This window comes from Rhagoletis zephyria, unplaced genomic scaffold, assembly GCF_001687245.7.
Source record: "Rhagoletis zephyria isolate East Lansing unplaced genomic scaffold, Rhagoletis_zephyria_1.1 Rzeph_scaffold_01189, whole genome shotgun sequence".
Lineage (NCBI taxonomy): Eukaryota > Metazoa > Arthropoda > Insecta > Diptera > Tephritidae > Rhagoletis > Rhagoletis zephyria.
This window is the reverse complement of record NW_016158273.1, coordinates 76,869-94,505: the sequence shown is the minus strand read 5'-3', so window position 1 is coordinate 94,505 and position 17,637 is coordinate 76,869. Positions and strand designations below refer to the sequence as shown.

At 33.7% G+C, this 17,637-nt stretch overlaps 1 protein-coding gene and 1 long non-coding RNA gene across 6 annotated transcripts in view; one reads left to right on the top strand and one right to left on the bottom strand.

Moving 5' to 3' along the window:
- Positions 1-17,637, top strand: part of pug (pug C-1-tetrahydrofolate synthase, cytoplasmic) — a 100,567-nt gene that overhangs the window by 9,489 nt on the left and 73,441 nt on the right. For all 4 annotated transcript variants that reach the window (XM_017616362.1, XM_017616359.1, XM_017616360.1 and 1 more), the window contains one exon: positions 11,877-11,988. In XM_017616362.1, the coding sequence (XP_017471851.1) occupies positions 11,877-11,988 (112 nt within the window). The remainder of the gene's footprint in view (positions 1-11,876; positions 11,989-17,637) is intronic.
- LOC108363102 (uncharacterized) overlaps positions 6,897-17,637 on the bottom strand; it is an 18,343-nt gene continuing 7,602 nt past the window's right edge. Inside the window, exons 2-4 of one of the 2 annotated variants that reach the window (XR_001847561.1) lie at positions 17,070-17,071; positions 7,218-7,326; positions 6,897-7,158 (exon numbers count right to left, since the gene is read on the bottom strand). This is a non-coding gene — a long non-coding RNA (uncharacterized LOC108363102). Of the gene's footprint in view, positions 7,159-7,217; positions 7,327-7,386; positions 7,428-17,069; positions 17,072-17,637 lie in introns of those variants that run through there. The other variant, XR_001847560.1, reaches the window with a different exon arrangement.

Sequence of the window (17,637 nt, the reverse complement as noted above, 5' to 3'; positions counted from 1 at the left end):
GGCAAAATCGGACGGTAACCACGCCTACCTCCCATATAAGGGTAGTTTTCAGAAATACGAAAACTGCGATATTTACAATCATTTTTAAACGAAGAATAAGAATATTATAAATTTTTGAAAAATGGGCGTAGGCACGCCAACTTATGATTACATTTGTATATCTTGGGAACCGCTCCACCAATTTCTCCCAAACTTGGCACAGTTGTTGGCCTTCACAAAACATACCAAACGGCTGCAAATTAAAAAAATCGGATAATAACCACGCCCACATCCCACATAACGGTAATTTAGAGAAATACGAAAGCTTCGATAAATCAGTAAATACTGAAGCTGATTTATTCAAGATTGAGGTATGCAATAATTCTTTAGCAATAAGTACGCTTATAATAAAACGTTGGAAAATGGGCGTGACCCTGCCCACTGAAGACCACATATGTGTATCTCGGTAACCGTTCGATCAATGTGTACCAAACTCGGTATGATTATTGTGGTTGCCCCATAAAGGCAAAACATTGAAAGTCATTGAAATCTGACTAAAATTACGACCACCTTTTTATAACGCTAATTTTACCCAAAATTGATACTAACAACAACCCCTTGAAAAGAAGTAACATTATTGTGGAATTTTGGAAAATGGGGCGTGATGCTGCCCACATATATCTATATAAGTTTATCTCATTATGTCTAACTAAACGTTCTATCGAAGATGTTTGAAATAGACGTAAAACCACGACTGCTTACCATGTATCGGTAGTTTTAGGAAAGAGAAAAAACTATATTGAATACTTGCGCCGGGTATTTAGTGTTCGGCTCCGCTCGAACTTAGATCTTTTTACTTGTTAAGAGATAACTTAGGTGAGTAAATTAGGTGATTTAGTTAAATAAAAAATGGAAAGGTTAGTAATTTTTAATACTTTTTTTTAGTACTTGAATTTAAAAATTGGAACATTGTATTCAATAAAAAGTTTTTAAAGGGTCGTAAATCAAACCAGCGCCACTAAATAACTACTCGCTCGCTGCGAAAAACTTGAAACTTGACAAAATTGTAAATTCTTTTCGATTGACGCTGCACCAGTCGAGAGGACTTTCAGTTATATTTTTAAAATTTTTTTTTTATTGTGGTGCAATAATTATTTTTTGGGAATTGCATCGGTCTGCAAATGTCGTATGTATCCTCCTGACTTTCATCTTCATAATCTAGTATCATGGCAAGATCGTTGTTTAAACACCGTTGTTTTCCAAAGAATTCCTCATTCTCATTCTTTTGGTTGTTTCTGAATGTGGAGAACCAGTAACGTCAACAGCGTTTTTCGATTTTAGTTTTTGTAATTCTTTTTTGATCCTTTCTTCTGTGACTGGCCAGATATACGTTTTGTCATTGCATTGCAATATTTTTCAATAGGTGACTTTGCTTGTTTAGACATTTCAGGTTTAAAGCTATTTAAGTCCTCTTTCATTTGATAGCAAACTTGTTTAATTTGGATAAGCGGTTTGTTTATTGTCCGGAAAGGACTTTTAGTTGGGAATAAAAAATATTTGGCAAAGTTTAACTCGTAACTAAAATAACTGTTACTTTCGGTCCCTTCAATATTCGCATTCGCAAAAGATCCGCATTGATTATTGCGAATGCGAATGCGAATGTTAAAATTAATGCGGAAACTCTGCGGCTGCGAATGCGAATGGGAATATTCGCAACAACCCTGATATGTATCCATAAGTTTCTCGGCAACGGCTCAAACGTAGCAAAATGAAAAATCGTTTTAAAAATACTTTCGAAGTTGTATTTCTTCCAATTGTCAAAAACATTTTATTTGTCACGGGGAAAATACCGTAAAAATTATTTGTATCGTGCGAATATCTATAGAAATTATCAGGGTTTGAAAAACTGTTAGCACTGCGACAACAGCCAAGCATTTGCTTTTTTATAAATTGTTGTTGCTTTGGTAGCCGGCAATTACGAGTACCTGATGAAGATCTTGCAGAAGCAATGAGCTTAGCCGACGACACTTCAAAGGAATTTGAAGAAATGCGACAAGATGTAGAAAAAAACTTTCGTTTGCTTTTCGAACACGTAGAAGAAGTATGCACCAACCTAGGTACAGAAATCAAAGTACCGCGATAGAGCAGTCGCCAAAAGAATCGCTTTAATGTGAAAACCGGAGACGCCGAGGCATACTATCGCCTTGCTTTTTACATTCCCTTCCTTGATACATATATTGCTCATTTTAAAAGCCGGTTCCTAAACCATAAATCAGTTTTAAATAATTTTAGTGTTTTGTTTCCAAAGTATGATTTTAACAAAAAAAAAACTGAAGAATTGTATGCTTTTTATGAAAAAGTAATCGACTGCTCGAAACAAAAATTTCTTCTAGAGGTAAAAATGTGGAAAAAACGAGTTTGACACGAACATTTTCGAAATGCTCTCGAAGCATTACAAGTAGCTAATAGAACGTCTTTTGGGAATATTTTTAAGATCTTACGTATATTGGCACTTTTGCCCGTTTCAATAGCCACACCTGAACGAAGCTTTTCATGTCTGAAAAGAATTAAAACCTACTTGAGAAATACAACATGTCAAGAAAGGCTCAACGGTCTAGCATCTATAAATATTCACAAAGATATAAATTGTTCAGTTGACGAAGTTCTAGAAGATTTTTCAAAAAAAACCACGAAAAATTTGAAAATTCTTCGTTTCATTGATTTATAAGTAAAAAGAAAAATTTAATGTGTTTAAAATTATCAAAATGTTTTATAAATAAAGCGAAAAATTGAATATATGATTTTAAAAATTCATGTTTTCAAACTTTATTACGCATACTTTCTTCTAAAGAGCCTTTTTTCTAGACCCATATTAGTGAAATATTATTCTTTGTTTTAAGAGGGGGGGGAGGTTAACCCCCAAACGACTTAATTTTACTTGAGAATTGTCAAAATCGGCAAATCCTAGTTAGCTGTTGTTATGTGATATAAAGAAAAGCTGGCAGCACACCGCAAGGTTGCAGAAATCTTTTAAAATATTTCCGAAAAATATCTTAATATAAACGGAACCTGCTTTACACTGTCAAGGAAAAACATTGCCAAAACTCAACGCAATTTTTAGCAACTTCAATTAAAAAGTTTGCAATTTTGGTGAAACCTTGCAGAATTTTTTTCATTTTTGTACAAAGTTTGATCCAAATAGAGGATCTACCACATTTTTTTGAAATCTCCCACATTTTTTTCCTGATTCTGCCACACATAATTTTTTTAAAGTCCGATCACTGCCATTAGGTAAATTGCATTTCCAAAGATTTTTTCAAAATAAATAGCGATGAGGGATATTTCACCCGCCGCTGATAAGAAATCGCAATCACCATAACGCACATCACTAATATTACTGTTCACAATCACGTTTACATTCAAAATTACAATTCATAATTTCGTTTTGTAGCAAATATGAAATATAGGTATATCCATTTACTTCTTTTTGGTTGTTTGTGTTTCCGACAGGGTAGGAATCAAAGTGCTAGAAGAGATTTGAGCGTTTGGTACAAAAAGTATTTTTGATGTTGAAATTGTACTTAAAATCGGCAAATTGTACTTTTGTACTTTTTAAAATTAATTGTAATGAAAAAAGTACAATTGTACTTAAAATTTCAACACTGTTTCACTGGCGTGACAAAGTACTTGCTGCAGCGATGCCAGATTTGACGTACCCAATTTTTTACCGATAATAACTCATGCGAGGGATTTGGGTGTTGGGCATTTTACAAGCCTATTAGGAAGTATACATATCTGTGTTCGTATAGAATAGTAGCTTATGTCGGAAGACTGGCTTTAGTATGAATTTAGAATGGTTCATTCGCAGCATACGATTGCGAAAGACTCACTGGCGCCGATTCGTTGAAGAACTCTTGGAAAATAAACGTAAAAGAGGCAGTTGCGATGCTAGCAAGTCAATATTCGTATAAAGACTCATAAAAAAATTCCTTGTGGTTTAAAGATTATAGGAAATGGTACATTTTACTAAAGCCAGCCTCTCGACATAAGCTACTATTTCATACGAACACAAATATATTCGTCTACAAATAATGTTGGTTATTTTAATTAAGTCCTAAGATAAGTTTGTGAATCTTATCAGTGTTCTATGTAAGAACCAAAAATCAATCCCCTCGCCAATTAGAACTTTTGCTTTAAAAGAAATATATACATAGCGCATTTGCTCAATACTTGGTCTTGCATCACTGTTTGAGCAAGGTCGTGCATTTTGCACTAGATTTAGTGCTTTTGGGAAACCAGAAAGCCTAAATTATTGGAATTCAATGCTTGGTGCGTTATTTAGTGATGCTTTTTTAATTTAAGCACACGGAATGCATAGGTACATATGTATGTATGATAACATCAATACATAGATGGAATCTATTGAAATAAATTAAATAAATTTTCGTTTAATGAGATTTTTTTAAATGAAGAATGTATATCACTTACTGATCAAAATATTACATAATAAACTTGGCGTGAAATTTTTCGGCCTGATGACACTGGCCAGTCGAGTACAATCCATTTATTGAATAAAATGTGAGGAATAGGTAAATTAAATATGTTTTGCGTTGTTATAAATGTATTGAAATTAATTTATTAATAAAAATGTGAAGAAATGGATATGTATATACACTTTTTACTGAATCAAAAAAGTTATTAAACATGATAATAAAAACTTGGCGTTGAGTTTCATTTTCTAGAACCGGGTCACTTTTTACTTTTCGTTTGCGTGTATTCACTACAGGTGGATGAAAAAACTGTTGGCGAAATTTGGTTCGGGCGAAACTCACGATTAGGCTGATTAGTAAAAAGTATCGTTAATTTATAAAAATTGTTATCACATTTTGGAGTATATCATTGAAACTGACTGCAAATTTTTTTACAAATATCGTATTCGACAAAAATTTATTAAACTCATAAATGGTTGACACTAAACTAAAAAAATAAAACAATTTAAGAATTTCATGAACTAGTACATAGCATTCTCCGACACTTTGGAGAAAATCTGTAGTCTAGTTCCTGAGAAATTGCATTCCAAACTTCAATTGTGAGTTACCGAAAGTAACTTGTGACAATCTTTTATCCAGGCGACGATATAATATTTTCCTAAAATATGCATCTAAATAGATTATAATTGTCATTATTTTCGCAGTTGGAGTATATGCCAGACGAGTAACAGGTATACAAGTATACCTAAATTAGCGCTTGAGCTTGTATATTTATCTCTCTCTAACTCATTAATTCTATATACGTCAGCACCAACGCCCGACAAAGTTATGTCCGTATTTAATAATGGCCCTATGACAAAATATTCATGAAATGTATTCGTAGATTTTTATTTACTTTCATTTCATTTATTAGTATTGAGATGAATGATTTTTACTAAATACCAGGAATAAATATTTAATAAAAAACTATTTCATTTAAGCTTAACCAACTTTTAGTTGCTCGGAGCTAATTTTGGAACGCTTCATGAAATATTTTCATAGAAAGTAAATGCAACCCTGGGTGCATCATTATCGAGCTGAAAAACCAAACAAATAAAAAAATTCCATCTGAACCAATATTCCCAAAAATTATAAAGCAAAACAAAAGCCATTTTTCCAATTTATGCACTGTTATTTTTATTATTGCAATACAATTTCGCAGCTCTTAAAACATTTTCCACATTATGCTTTTAGGGCTAGTAGTTTCCGACCCCATTTGCTCGTTTTTTTATTTCAGTTCTGAATTTAGGCTAGGCTTCATGGGAACTTACTGTGGGTGCAAACAGACCACATATTGTAAATATGTACATATGTATACACTTCAACGGAATTGTGATACTTAATTTTATTTTATAATGAAAAATGAATTTAATGTGCAATTTTTTAAGTTTACTAGATGTAAGACAACTTTTAATTTTCTTTATATATTGCATGCTTTAGTTTTAATTCTGTTTAAGTTGAGTTGTAAAGGTGAAAATAGGCCTCCTGGGCAACCGAGCACATTAAAAAAAAATCGGTAACGCGCGTAAAAGCATACCTCACAAGTGGTGTGGAAAATGCAAGAACAAATATAAATGGAATACTTTTCGAAATTATGAAATGGTTATTGGTATTTCCTATCTCAAAGAGGATGATTAATTTGAACGTTATTTAAGCTGCCTTTATGTAAGCGTTTTGGCTAGTCGATATCTTAAGTAAATTTTCCAGTCGACAGAAATCGACCCGTGAAAAGGCAACTTCAGGAATTTTTTAATTTTCTTGTTTTTTTTTGCTTGGGCGTCTTTTGAAGATGTGCCAAATTATATTGTCGCCTTAAATACAAAACAACAATTTCTTTAAGCCATCTTGTGCAGCAATTTGTTGATCTTATCCTCACGGCTACCGAAATCACCAACCTCAACGTAGTGATTAGCCTTCTTGCGCCAGCCTCGGGTTGATGTGTTGAGCTTGAATAGCAACAGGAAGTTGGGGGCTTTCTTGAAGTGAAGTGAATCAACGCACTGAATTTCGTGCGCTTCGCGAAATTTGCGTTCGATCACAAAGCAGAAATTAGGACACGCTTGACCATTCCACGTTTGTACATCAATTCACGACCTGATTTAAGATTTGGATAACCCCATATAGGGTTCGGCATACGTAGCATATTAATGGTTGCCTTGCTCAATTTGTTGAACACAGCGTTTTAATGTGGCGAAGACAGAACTGTAAAACTACGCTCTTTTTGTGCAACTTTGTTGATACCGCGGATGCGGATCACAAAGCCAATTTGGATTTTTCAGGCCCGTCGAATCGGCCGCATTTCTTTGCCACACAGCGCTCCTCCATCTCACGGCGTCCATCACGGAGTTTTCTTGTTTGATATTTCTCAGCATGCACCAAGTTTTCACGTTTACGGAGTGCAATCACAGCAGAGCGCTTTAGTTTACGTTTGATCAGGGTAGCAATTTGCTGACCTGCTCTTGCTGAACTGCAGCTTCGACTCGGGGACAGGAGGCAGCTTCCTGGAAGGTTGTCTGCCCTTTGCTTGCGGTTTCTTACCGGCCGTGATGGCAGTCCTCTTAACTTGTTACTTAGCACGTTGAAAAGGCGAAAAAAAGTTCGCCAAATGTTTGGAGCACATCGTAAATGAGCCACTCGATTTATAACATTTCTATAAACAATTTAATTAAATACTTTTTATACATAGATATGCTGCAACCATGCACTTACTTTCCCAAATTCCATCCTGCTTATCGGCATAATTTTCCAAATATGCCTGCTACTTCATTACTAATTACTCAATTTTCCAACTGCGCCTTCTTTGTTGGCTCGACATATCCTAAAAAGACATAAATTTACATTAAACAATAGAAATCGCAAAAATTAGCAAATAAAATACTCGCTTTGTTTTGTTTTGTTGTCAAATTTCTGAGAAATGTGAATTCACCACGATGCGATACAGAAAGAACAAGGACCAGGGATGTAATTTTAAGTAAACTATTATTCAGTGGCAAGGCGCAGAGCGTTCGGGGCAGCAATATTAATTTGTATCAAATATAACATTAACCGGTGGTTCTAATACATTTTTTGATATTATTAACCAGAGTACATACATTATATGGTATTTCTTTCAAAGATTAATGTACTATATGAACTTTTTTTTCAAATATTTCTTAAGTTTATTTCATGAGTGCTGAAAAGCAACCATCCGTGTAAGAAATTGTGTGCTACCTAAAATTTCATCTCTGGAAACTTTATCCACATAAAGGACTTCACCACAGTTTTTTTACTGGATATACTGAGGTCGACTGCGTGCATCTCTGCTGTGCATCCCTATCGTAGGACATCGCAGTGTTAAAAATACCAGTCGCTAACATTGAAAAAGGATAGAACGTGAACTAGTTGGGCTTAAACGCAAACTGGTAGAATTCTAGTTCACAACTAGTAGCTTTCCCTGCAGGGAGTCTAGTACTGTGTTTGTGTATGTATTGTGTACGTGAGTGCCGTTTTTGTGTGTGTTGTGTATGTACATGTTTATTTAGAATTATTTTCTTTTGTACGTGTTTATTGATATGTATATCTATACTGCAGTGTTTTCGGACGGTACTAGCTTTTACTGCCAATATAGGAGTATTACATATATGGGTAAAACCAAGGCATATTAAATAAGGTAGAAGTGATTTTGACATTTCTCTCTTTTGAACACCGACTATAATAGCCGTGTTTTATTTGTCCAGAAATTTAAGCTATTAGCTTATTTTGTATGGAGGACTTACCCAACATAATTATATTGGCTTATGAAAAGCTATCTTGGCTTATATATTGAACAAGAGGCACTGCCATTCATCATCAGAAATTTTCTCCTTCAGCCAATCAAAAAGAGGCAAAAACTTACTTTGACACTATTTGCAGTCAAACAACTGTCAAAATTAGGCTAACATAGGAAATAAGCTAATTTCGTTTTATTTGACCAAGATTTAGCTATTTGCTTGTGATGGTTGGATAAAACATGCTTAATGTCAAGTGATGAATAAGTTTTAACCCTTTTCAAGTTGGCATTTTCTATTTCTTATTAAAAATTTTGAATTGGGTGATTTTTTTTTGTTTTTCGACCACATCCATTTATAGATATACATACTATATAGAAAAATGAAAAGGCTCAGGAGCTATGAGCGTTTCACTATGTGTGACAAGAGCTAAGACGTTAAAGTGGTGTGATGCGCCTAGTTGCGAAGTTAGAAGACCGCTGAGAGAATCGTTTCGGCGTTCAATTGGAAGATTCTACCCGTGTCTATTAAAATCAATTCAACGCGAATGATTTTATTACCTGCCCATTGCAAGCAAATATTTTTAAGCGCATGCGTTTATACCAAGGTGCAGTTCCCATGCCCTGGGAGGTTCCTGTGCCTGAGATGCATAAAGCACACGAAAGTTCAGAAGTGACGATATCATCTGTTGATGCGCAGACGCAAACTGAGTAAGCCTGCATAAATAGTTCCCTACAAAATTATGTTCACATAAGCACGTCAGGGCCTAGATTTACACTGATTTGCATACATACATATGAGTAGTCCACTTGCAAACAGCGGGTTGTGATTTTATAATAGAACGCCATAAATTTGAAAAAAACGACTACGACAACAAGTAACATTTAAACTGAATCTTTTTTATTATTACCTGAAAATTTGGACAAATAAGAGCCTTATAAAATTGTAACATAACATAACATGACATAAGATAATATTAACAGTCTATACGACTTAAAGCAGTTTTCTAAGTTCATCAGAAGATGTATACTTTTGAAAGATTATAAATAAGTATGATAGCGAAGAAGAGTTAACATTTGGTGCTATTTTTTTCAGAATATAAAAAAGTTTTGCACTGTGTTGTTAGTGGACATGAAACTACTTTAAATACTGGTACGTAATCCACCAAAAACTAAAAATCGAAAAAATTTCGCATAACGCACTTTGCAAGTGGACTACTCATATGTATTTATGTGTACATGAATTTGTTTATCAACATGTTTTTAAATTTTTTCTTCAGCAATGATTCCATACAATGTAGTTTCAAAACGGAAATATATCTTCTTAATGAAAAAAAAATTAAGACAATGGAAGCCACTATAGCGGATCTTACCTCCAAGTTAAACGAAGCTGTCTTTACAAGCCTCCCTTGAAAAAATTTTCACTAAAGGGCAGTTAAAACAACTATCAAGTAATTGTTAGTTAAGTCTTCATATAAATTTAGAAGAAAACATTAAATAATTTTTTTATAAGTGCTGGATGTTTTTTAGAATTAAATATTTAAATAGGAAAGTAAACGCACAAAAAAAATTGGGCGAATAAAAAACAAAAAATTTTGAACCAGTTCCATAAAACATTTCTTTCATTTTTTTTACGCGTTTTCCATTATGAGGTATTCGTTTCTGTCCGTATGTATACATATAAGATGCAAATGCAATTAAAATTCCTTGAACGTAATATTCATAAAAATCCTAAATTTTCACAAATGTACGAAATACTCAAAACGAAAAACGTATGCTCAAAATTGAAATTGTATTTAATGGCTTGGACAGCTCTTATCCCAACTTTGAAATTTCTGTATGAAATGCCATTCAACCGAGATTGTTCCACATTCATGATAAAGGATGCCATTTCGCTGAACGAAATTTTTCGCCAGTGACATTTTTCACCGATTATTCATGATCAGGCTGATAATGTTTGACGACATACTCATGTATGACCAGATTATCTGCTTTTTCGAGCTGAACTATCCAATGCGTAATTAGGAATACAAAATTTCTCTCCTGATATCAAAGTTATAAAATAATCCTGTATTAAAAATAAAAATAATATGGACGTACGTTTTTGACTGAAAAAGAAAAACAAAATGGACCGCTTGTTAGAGATTTTTTTTCATTACTAGATATGTTTGAGTGTCCGCGTCCGTTTATCGTAAAGTCCGTGTATGGCAGAGCATTTTGTACGAAAAAAAACCAAAACTTGTTAGTTTCCAAGATTGTGCCCGCTTATAGGAGATGTCCGTTTATTAGAGCGTCCGTTTATGAGAGCTTTCACTGTATATACTTGCAAAAACTTATCTTATATGTACCCAGCAAAACCTTCTCTGACCTATAGTGAGTTAGCTCGTCGAGAAATTCGTACTCATCGCTTGCATTTTAGATCGCTGAACACATTATTTTAACATAGGCATGTCATTGGTGATAATCGTTTCCTCACTAATTTCTAAACTATTGCATTATGTACTAGTATTTGACAAAGTAAGCGAAAGCTCGTTTCCAGATTTTTGTTAAAATTTGTACATTTTGGCCGTCACAGAGTGGTGTTGTCTAGAAATTCTTATCGAGAATGAGTTCAGCTCAATTAAAAAATTTCCAAACAACCCCGCTCTGTAACTGTCAAAATATAACAAGTAATTTTTAGCAAAAAAAAAAAACCGACTTCAACTCTCATATACAAAAAAAAAATATTCCGACGAACTGATAACCTTCTCCTTTTTTGGAAGTCAGTTAAAAATCTGTACAAATGTATAAATCGTATGACCCCTGCGTAATGCATTCTTGAATTGGTTAAATTTACCTGTGTCAGAGAAATTTATTGGTCGATTTATTTTATTAATTTAATATCAAATATTTTTTTGTAAAAAAATGTTATTAAATATTTATTTTATTAAATAAAGTTTCGCAATTCTCAAAACGACTTCTTTAAAACTAAAAAGAGCATGACAATGTTATTTATAATTTAATAAAAATATAGATAAGAAGCCGTGGAAGCTAAAATTTACCTAATACATTGAAATCTAACCTGCAACTTTCCTTCCAACCTAACCACAAATTTCCACATTTCACTCTTAATTTTCCATTTATGAGAAAAAACTTAAATATTTATCAGCGCAGGTGCAACATCTTGACAACTTAAAGGGTCACAGTACTCTAGCGGCCGGAAAAAGGCCACACTTAAAAAAAAAAAACGATTTTGCCAAAAAAATCAACAGTAAAATGTTAATAAAAGAGGATTTACATTCAGTCAAANGAGGCCACACTTAAAAAAAAAACGATTTTGCCAAAAAAATCAACAGTAAAATGTTAATAAAAGAGGATTTACATTCAGTCAAAAAAACGGTACCTACCTTTCTTAAGAATCTACTACAGGAGAGTCGATAGCACAGCCATTAAAGGATTGTTAAAGCGAAAATATTTAGATTTTTTCAAACTTCTAAATTGTTTTTATCATAGCATTTATTGTGATATGCATGAGCTTGTTACATACATACATACATATATAGCAGTTACGAATTTTACTGAGTGAAACTTGTTTGACTGACGAAGCTTGGTGTACATATGCTTTAAGGAGAATTTTTTTCTAGTGTCGTTCTGCGGACATTCTTGTTGTTGCCATAGGTGTACCTGAATTAGTCAAGGGAAGTTGGATCAAACCAGGAGCTGTTGTTATTGACTGTGGCATTAATATTAAACCAGGTGAGAACATTATCTTTAATAAATTATAAAATCTTAGACATGTATTCAGATATGAAAACCGCTATAGATAGATGTAATGGTCAACTTCCATTTTATTAAGAAGGTTTATAATTAAAAAATAAAAGTATACTGGACACTTTGTATGTACGTTGTGTAAATTTATTATTAGCAAATTTGACCCCCCAAATTGAAAACCCAGTTAAATCGAGCAAGTTTTCGACACATCGCGTCACCGTCACTAATTAATTAATTATTAACTAAATTCAAGTGCATATACAGTTGCGATCTTCTAATTAGGCGCCCATTGACCAATTGCAAAACCGCCTTTCTTACGGCACTCAAATTTTACAGGAGAACGAAAAAATGGGTTTTCATTAAACGCATTACCTTGATATGCGGTATTTTTTAGCTATTATTTTACACATCTGTTTGAAAAACGATTTGACGATTTTTATGCATAAATCTCGATGCATGAAGTTCAGGGTTACCAAAACTCATTTTTATCACAATGGCGATTTAGGCGGTTTTGAAACTGGTCGATGGCGGTTTTGCAAAAACATCAACGATATGCAGTTTTATAGCCCATAAAATTTGAGTAGTTAAAGTGCAAATTTCAAGACGTTAGAAAATTGCGTTGATTCCACTGGATCACAAGTTTTAGTTTGGTTTTTGTTCTCCAGACGCCACTATCCAATTTCTATGTAGAATTGCTCGGTGATTCCGAAAATCGGATACATTTTTTTTCTCTGGATACGTTTTCGAGATATTTGCAATTTACTGTTATTCAGCTTAAAGCAAAAATTGGTTCCTTTTAATCACGTATAAATAAGAAATAATGGGTGGTCAAATGAAGATGCGCCTTTGCTTTTTTAGCTTTCATTTGCCGTATTTTATATTAAGATTTTTAAATTGGTTCGTAAGATATACGTGATTAAAAGGGACCAATTATTGCCTTAAGAATAACGGTAATTTGAAAACATCTAGAAAACATATCCATAGAAAAAAAAATTAGCTCGATTTTCGGAATCACCCAGCAATTCTACATAGGAATTGGATAGTGGCATCCATAGAACATTTCTGCTGTATATCAGTGTTCTTAATATATATATTTTTTCTAATTGTATTGCGCCTTTTTTCATACGAAAAAATTTTCGAAAAAGTTGCCAAAACCCAACGCGATTTTTTAGCAACTCCAAACTTGCAATTTATTATACTAGAATTTATTGGGCTATAAAGCTGCATACTCAAAAAACTGAAAAATCTAATTAGAAAGTTGAAAATTTAGATTAAAGTTTGCAGATTTTTTATAACTTCTGGAAAAAGTTTGAAATGTGGATTTACATATCGATGGCGGGGTGGAAGATCGACCTATCTCGGCAGCCAGTTCGAAAACGCTCTATCTCAAAAAACTTTTCAAGAACGCCCTATTTCAGAACTCGTTTCAAAAACGCCCTATCTCAGCTGCCATAGGGCGTTCTTGAAAATTTTTTTGATTTTCAATACATTTTGAAGTGAAATAGGGCGTTTTTGAACCGAATTTTGAGATACGGTGTTTTTCAATTAAATTCTGAAATAGGGCGTTCTTGAAAATTTTTTTGAGATAGAGCGTTTTCGAACTGGCTGCCGAGATAGGTCGATCTTCCACTAAGCCATCGATATATGGTATTTGTTATGTGACATACATATAATGAACTAGACATTTATGAAAAAATAATAAACATTAAATCAACAAAAGAAAAGTAGCCAAAATTTATCAAATCGTTGCTGTCTTAATTAGCTGATCGCAAGTGTAATTCCTTGGAAAGGACACATCATATACATGAGTATGTACGTACATTAGGGTAAACCAAAATAAGTAAAGTCGGAATTTTAATGCTCTCACCCCCTAGGATTGTTCTATATCGAAAAAAATTAACTCCAAATTTTTTATTTCGAAATAAAAAAATATATGGAGGTTGCTAAAAGCGGAAAACCCACTTTTCGTAGAAATGGTATGGAATTCTCGAAAATCAATATTTTTCGATCGGAAAACTCTGCTTTTCTTCCAATAACGATACCCAATTTTATATTTAACCATTTATTAATGCTAAATGGTTAAATAAATAATTTGGTATTATTATTGGAAATATCCTGAAGAAAAACAGAGTTTTCCGATCGAAAAATATCGATTTTCGAGAATTCTATACCATTTGTACAATACGGAGTGTGTAAGCTCAAACTAAAGTTATAAAGAAACTACTCCTATCCGTTCACATGTTGTTTTTCGGAGTGAATGCTTGAATACTTTCGGCGTGATATGCTGGTATTATAATTTTTCTCCCAGGCGTAGAAGTTGTTTAAATTTTAATTTGTTAACAAAATAATTTCATTTACATTAATTTTAAAATTTTCAAGACGAAAAAAATTAATTTTAGTAGAGTTGTATGCCCTATGTTTAAAAAAACATCGCATTCCAATTTGAATTTTCAGGGAAAAAAATAAATTGCGTACCATTGTAAAAATATTCTAATGCTCATAAAAGTCTAAATTTGAAAATGTTTCAATGAAATTTACGGAGTGTATTTCAGGTGAGTAGCACTTCATTCGAGCGAAAAATCACCTGAAAATTCGAGGGTCGGTAAATTTGTGACCCACTTGAGATGGCCTTACACAAATGCAGTTATATATTTACACCCGAGCGCACTTGTGCACAAGGGTACTATAAATTTGTTCACATAACGGTTGTTTGTAACAGCCAAACAAGTGCATACATAATTGGTCCCTCTGTCTGTCCGACCGTTCTCACATAAAAAAAAAAAATATATATATATATATCTCATGATCCATTGATCGGATCTTAACCAGATTAGTATGGGACAACCTCTGAGACACTACCTTTCCGATGCAAAAAGAAATCGGTTGATGTGGTCCAAAGTTATGCGGTAACATACATAAAAAAAAAAATATTCGGACGAACTGATAACCTCCTCCTTTTTTGGAATTCGGTTAAAACTGAGATACCTTAACGAGATTTGGTATTGATAATGGGCAAAATCAGACAATAATCACGCCTACCTCCCGTGCAATGGTAGTTTTCAGAAATGCGCAAACTGCGATATTTTAGTAACTACTGAAGCTCATTCACTCAAAAGTGATATTTACAATGATTTTTAAACGGAAAATAAGAATATTGTAAATTTTTGAAAAATGGGCATAGCCACGCCCACTTATGATTACATGTGTATACCTTGGTTATCGCTTGGTACAGCAACGTCTGAAAAAATTTCAAAATCGGACATTAACCACGCCTACATCGCATATAACGAGAAATAGAGAAATATGAAATCTTCGCTAAATCAGAAAATACTGAAGCTGATTTATTCAAAATTGATGTTTGCAATAATTCTTTAGCACAAAATATGTTCATGATAAAATCTTNCCTTGGTAATCGCTTGGTACAGCAACGTCTGAAAAAATTTCAAAATCGGACATTAACCACGCCTACATCGCATATAACGAGAAATAGAGAAATATGAAATCTTCGCTAAATCAGAAAATACTGAAGCTGATTTATTCAAAATTGATGTTTGCAATAATTCTTTAGCACAAAATATGTTCATGATAAAATCTTGGAAAATGTGCTTGGCTCCGCCCACTTATGACCTCATATGTGTATCTCGGTAACCATTCGATCAATTTCTACCAAACTCGGTATGATTATTGTGCTTGGCACATAAAAACAAAATTTTGAAAATTATTGAAGTCGGACCAAAATTAGCCCCACTTTTCATATAATAGTAAATTTCAGATGTGCTTGAAACTTCGATATTTCGAAATTTAGACCGCTAATTTACTCAAAATTGTTACTAACAATAATCCCTTGAAAATAAGTAAAATTATTATGGAATTTTGGAACCCGGGCGTGATACCGCCACATATAACATATAAGTTTATCTCATTATGTATAACTGAATGTTTTATCGAAGATGTATGAAATAGGGGTAAAACCAGCCCTGCTTACCATGTAGCGGTAGTTTTCGGAAAGGTGAAAAAACTAGATCCAACGTGGCAACGTTCGTACTGTGTGGTCGCTTAAACTTTCGTTTGAAAGAATTTCTAAAGTTACTTTGTTTATCTAAGTGCTAAGCAGTTTTAATTTGTGTAATTTATACTGGAAAAGGCTATTTGAAGCCAAGCTCCAATAAATTGTTGGGTTTTAGACATAAAATGCGTGGATTAAAAATTAAAATTCTTGTCATTCCTTGTGCATATTTGCCTATTTGCATTATTATTGTTTTGCATGAGAGTGAATTTTCCCATCTTCCGCGATTTGTCATACATTTTGCTTATCATCGATCAAATAATTTTCCTGCAACAGCTGATTTTGGCTTGCTTTTATGCTTTTAAGCGTTTTAGCTCATGACTTTAAAACTGTTAAGTTCAGCACGGTTTCTAACCATTGAACTTACAATACCTAGACTTCTGTGTCTCTCAAACGCTCATCTTTGCTACTATCGTACTAAAAGCGTACACTGTGAGTTTTTCTTGTACATAAAAATTGTTACTACTACGCGCTGCAATGTATTCATCCTGCTGTTTTGCAAAATGTAACAGTTAAAACGACTTAGAGCGTTGCGTTGCGTGTTGGTTGTGTGATGACTTAGATCACGTAAAATGTGCTGGTTTCAATGGTAGGGTGGCCGATAACAAAGGTGTTCGTTGGTATTGCCCCAAGTGCAGATCAACCGAAGTTGAGCTTTGTAAAATGTTTAGGAGTTGGGTAAGGAGTTAAAACTTCTAAACGAAAAGTTTAAGCGATATGAAGATGCATTTAAAGACTTTAAGTGCATTGAGTCTTCATCCTCTCCATCACCCAAGCTTAAACAAGCTTCAAAAAAGCGGAAGCATGGAGGAGACAGCGTTGTTCCTAATCCCATTGCTTCAGACATTGACATTCCGCCAATTGATTCTTTGCCTACTCCCGGCTTAAATAAGGAATTAATAAGTTTTAATTCTCCGTGTGTTGAGTTATCTCAAGCTGCATCTTCCTGAGGTGTCACTACAAGGTCTGCGGCAAAAACGACAGCTGTGTCTGAACCTACATCTCAAAGTGGACCTTCTCCGTTACCGAAAGAGGTTCCTGCGAATAAATCTGTGTTTGTTTCGCGCTTTTCTAGTGAAACTTCGGTAGAAGATGTTAAGTCTTATATAACATCAAAGCTTAATCCCCGGCACATAGCTATTAGAAAATTTAATTTTTCATACGAAAGAAGCATATCTTCCTTCAAAATTGATATTTCCGCCGACCATTTTCAAAACATTGTTGATGGTTCATTCTGGCCCAATGGTGCTTTAGTTCGAGAGTTTGAGTTTAAACCTCGAGCTCGGAATGAAAATACTGTTCAACTTCTCTCCTCAGGATAAAAAAACTTATAAGTAACTTTTTCTTCAATATTTATTACCAAAATGTTACAGATCTAAACACAAAATTAACCGAGCTGTACTTAAAGTCTTTTGATTTAAATTATGAAATTTTGGTGTTTACTGAAACTTGGCTAAAACCGAGTGTGTTAATAGTGAAATATTGTGTAGTAAGTATGAAATATTTAGAAATGATCGCTTAGATAGAAAAGGCGAGGGTGTTTTAATAGCTGTTCAGACCGACTTTTC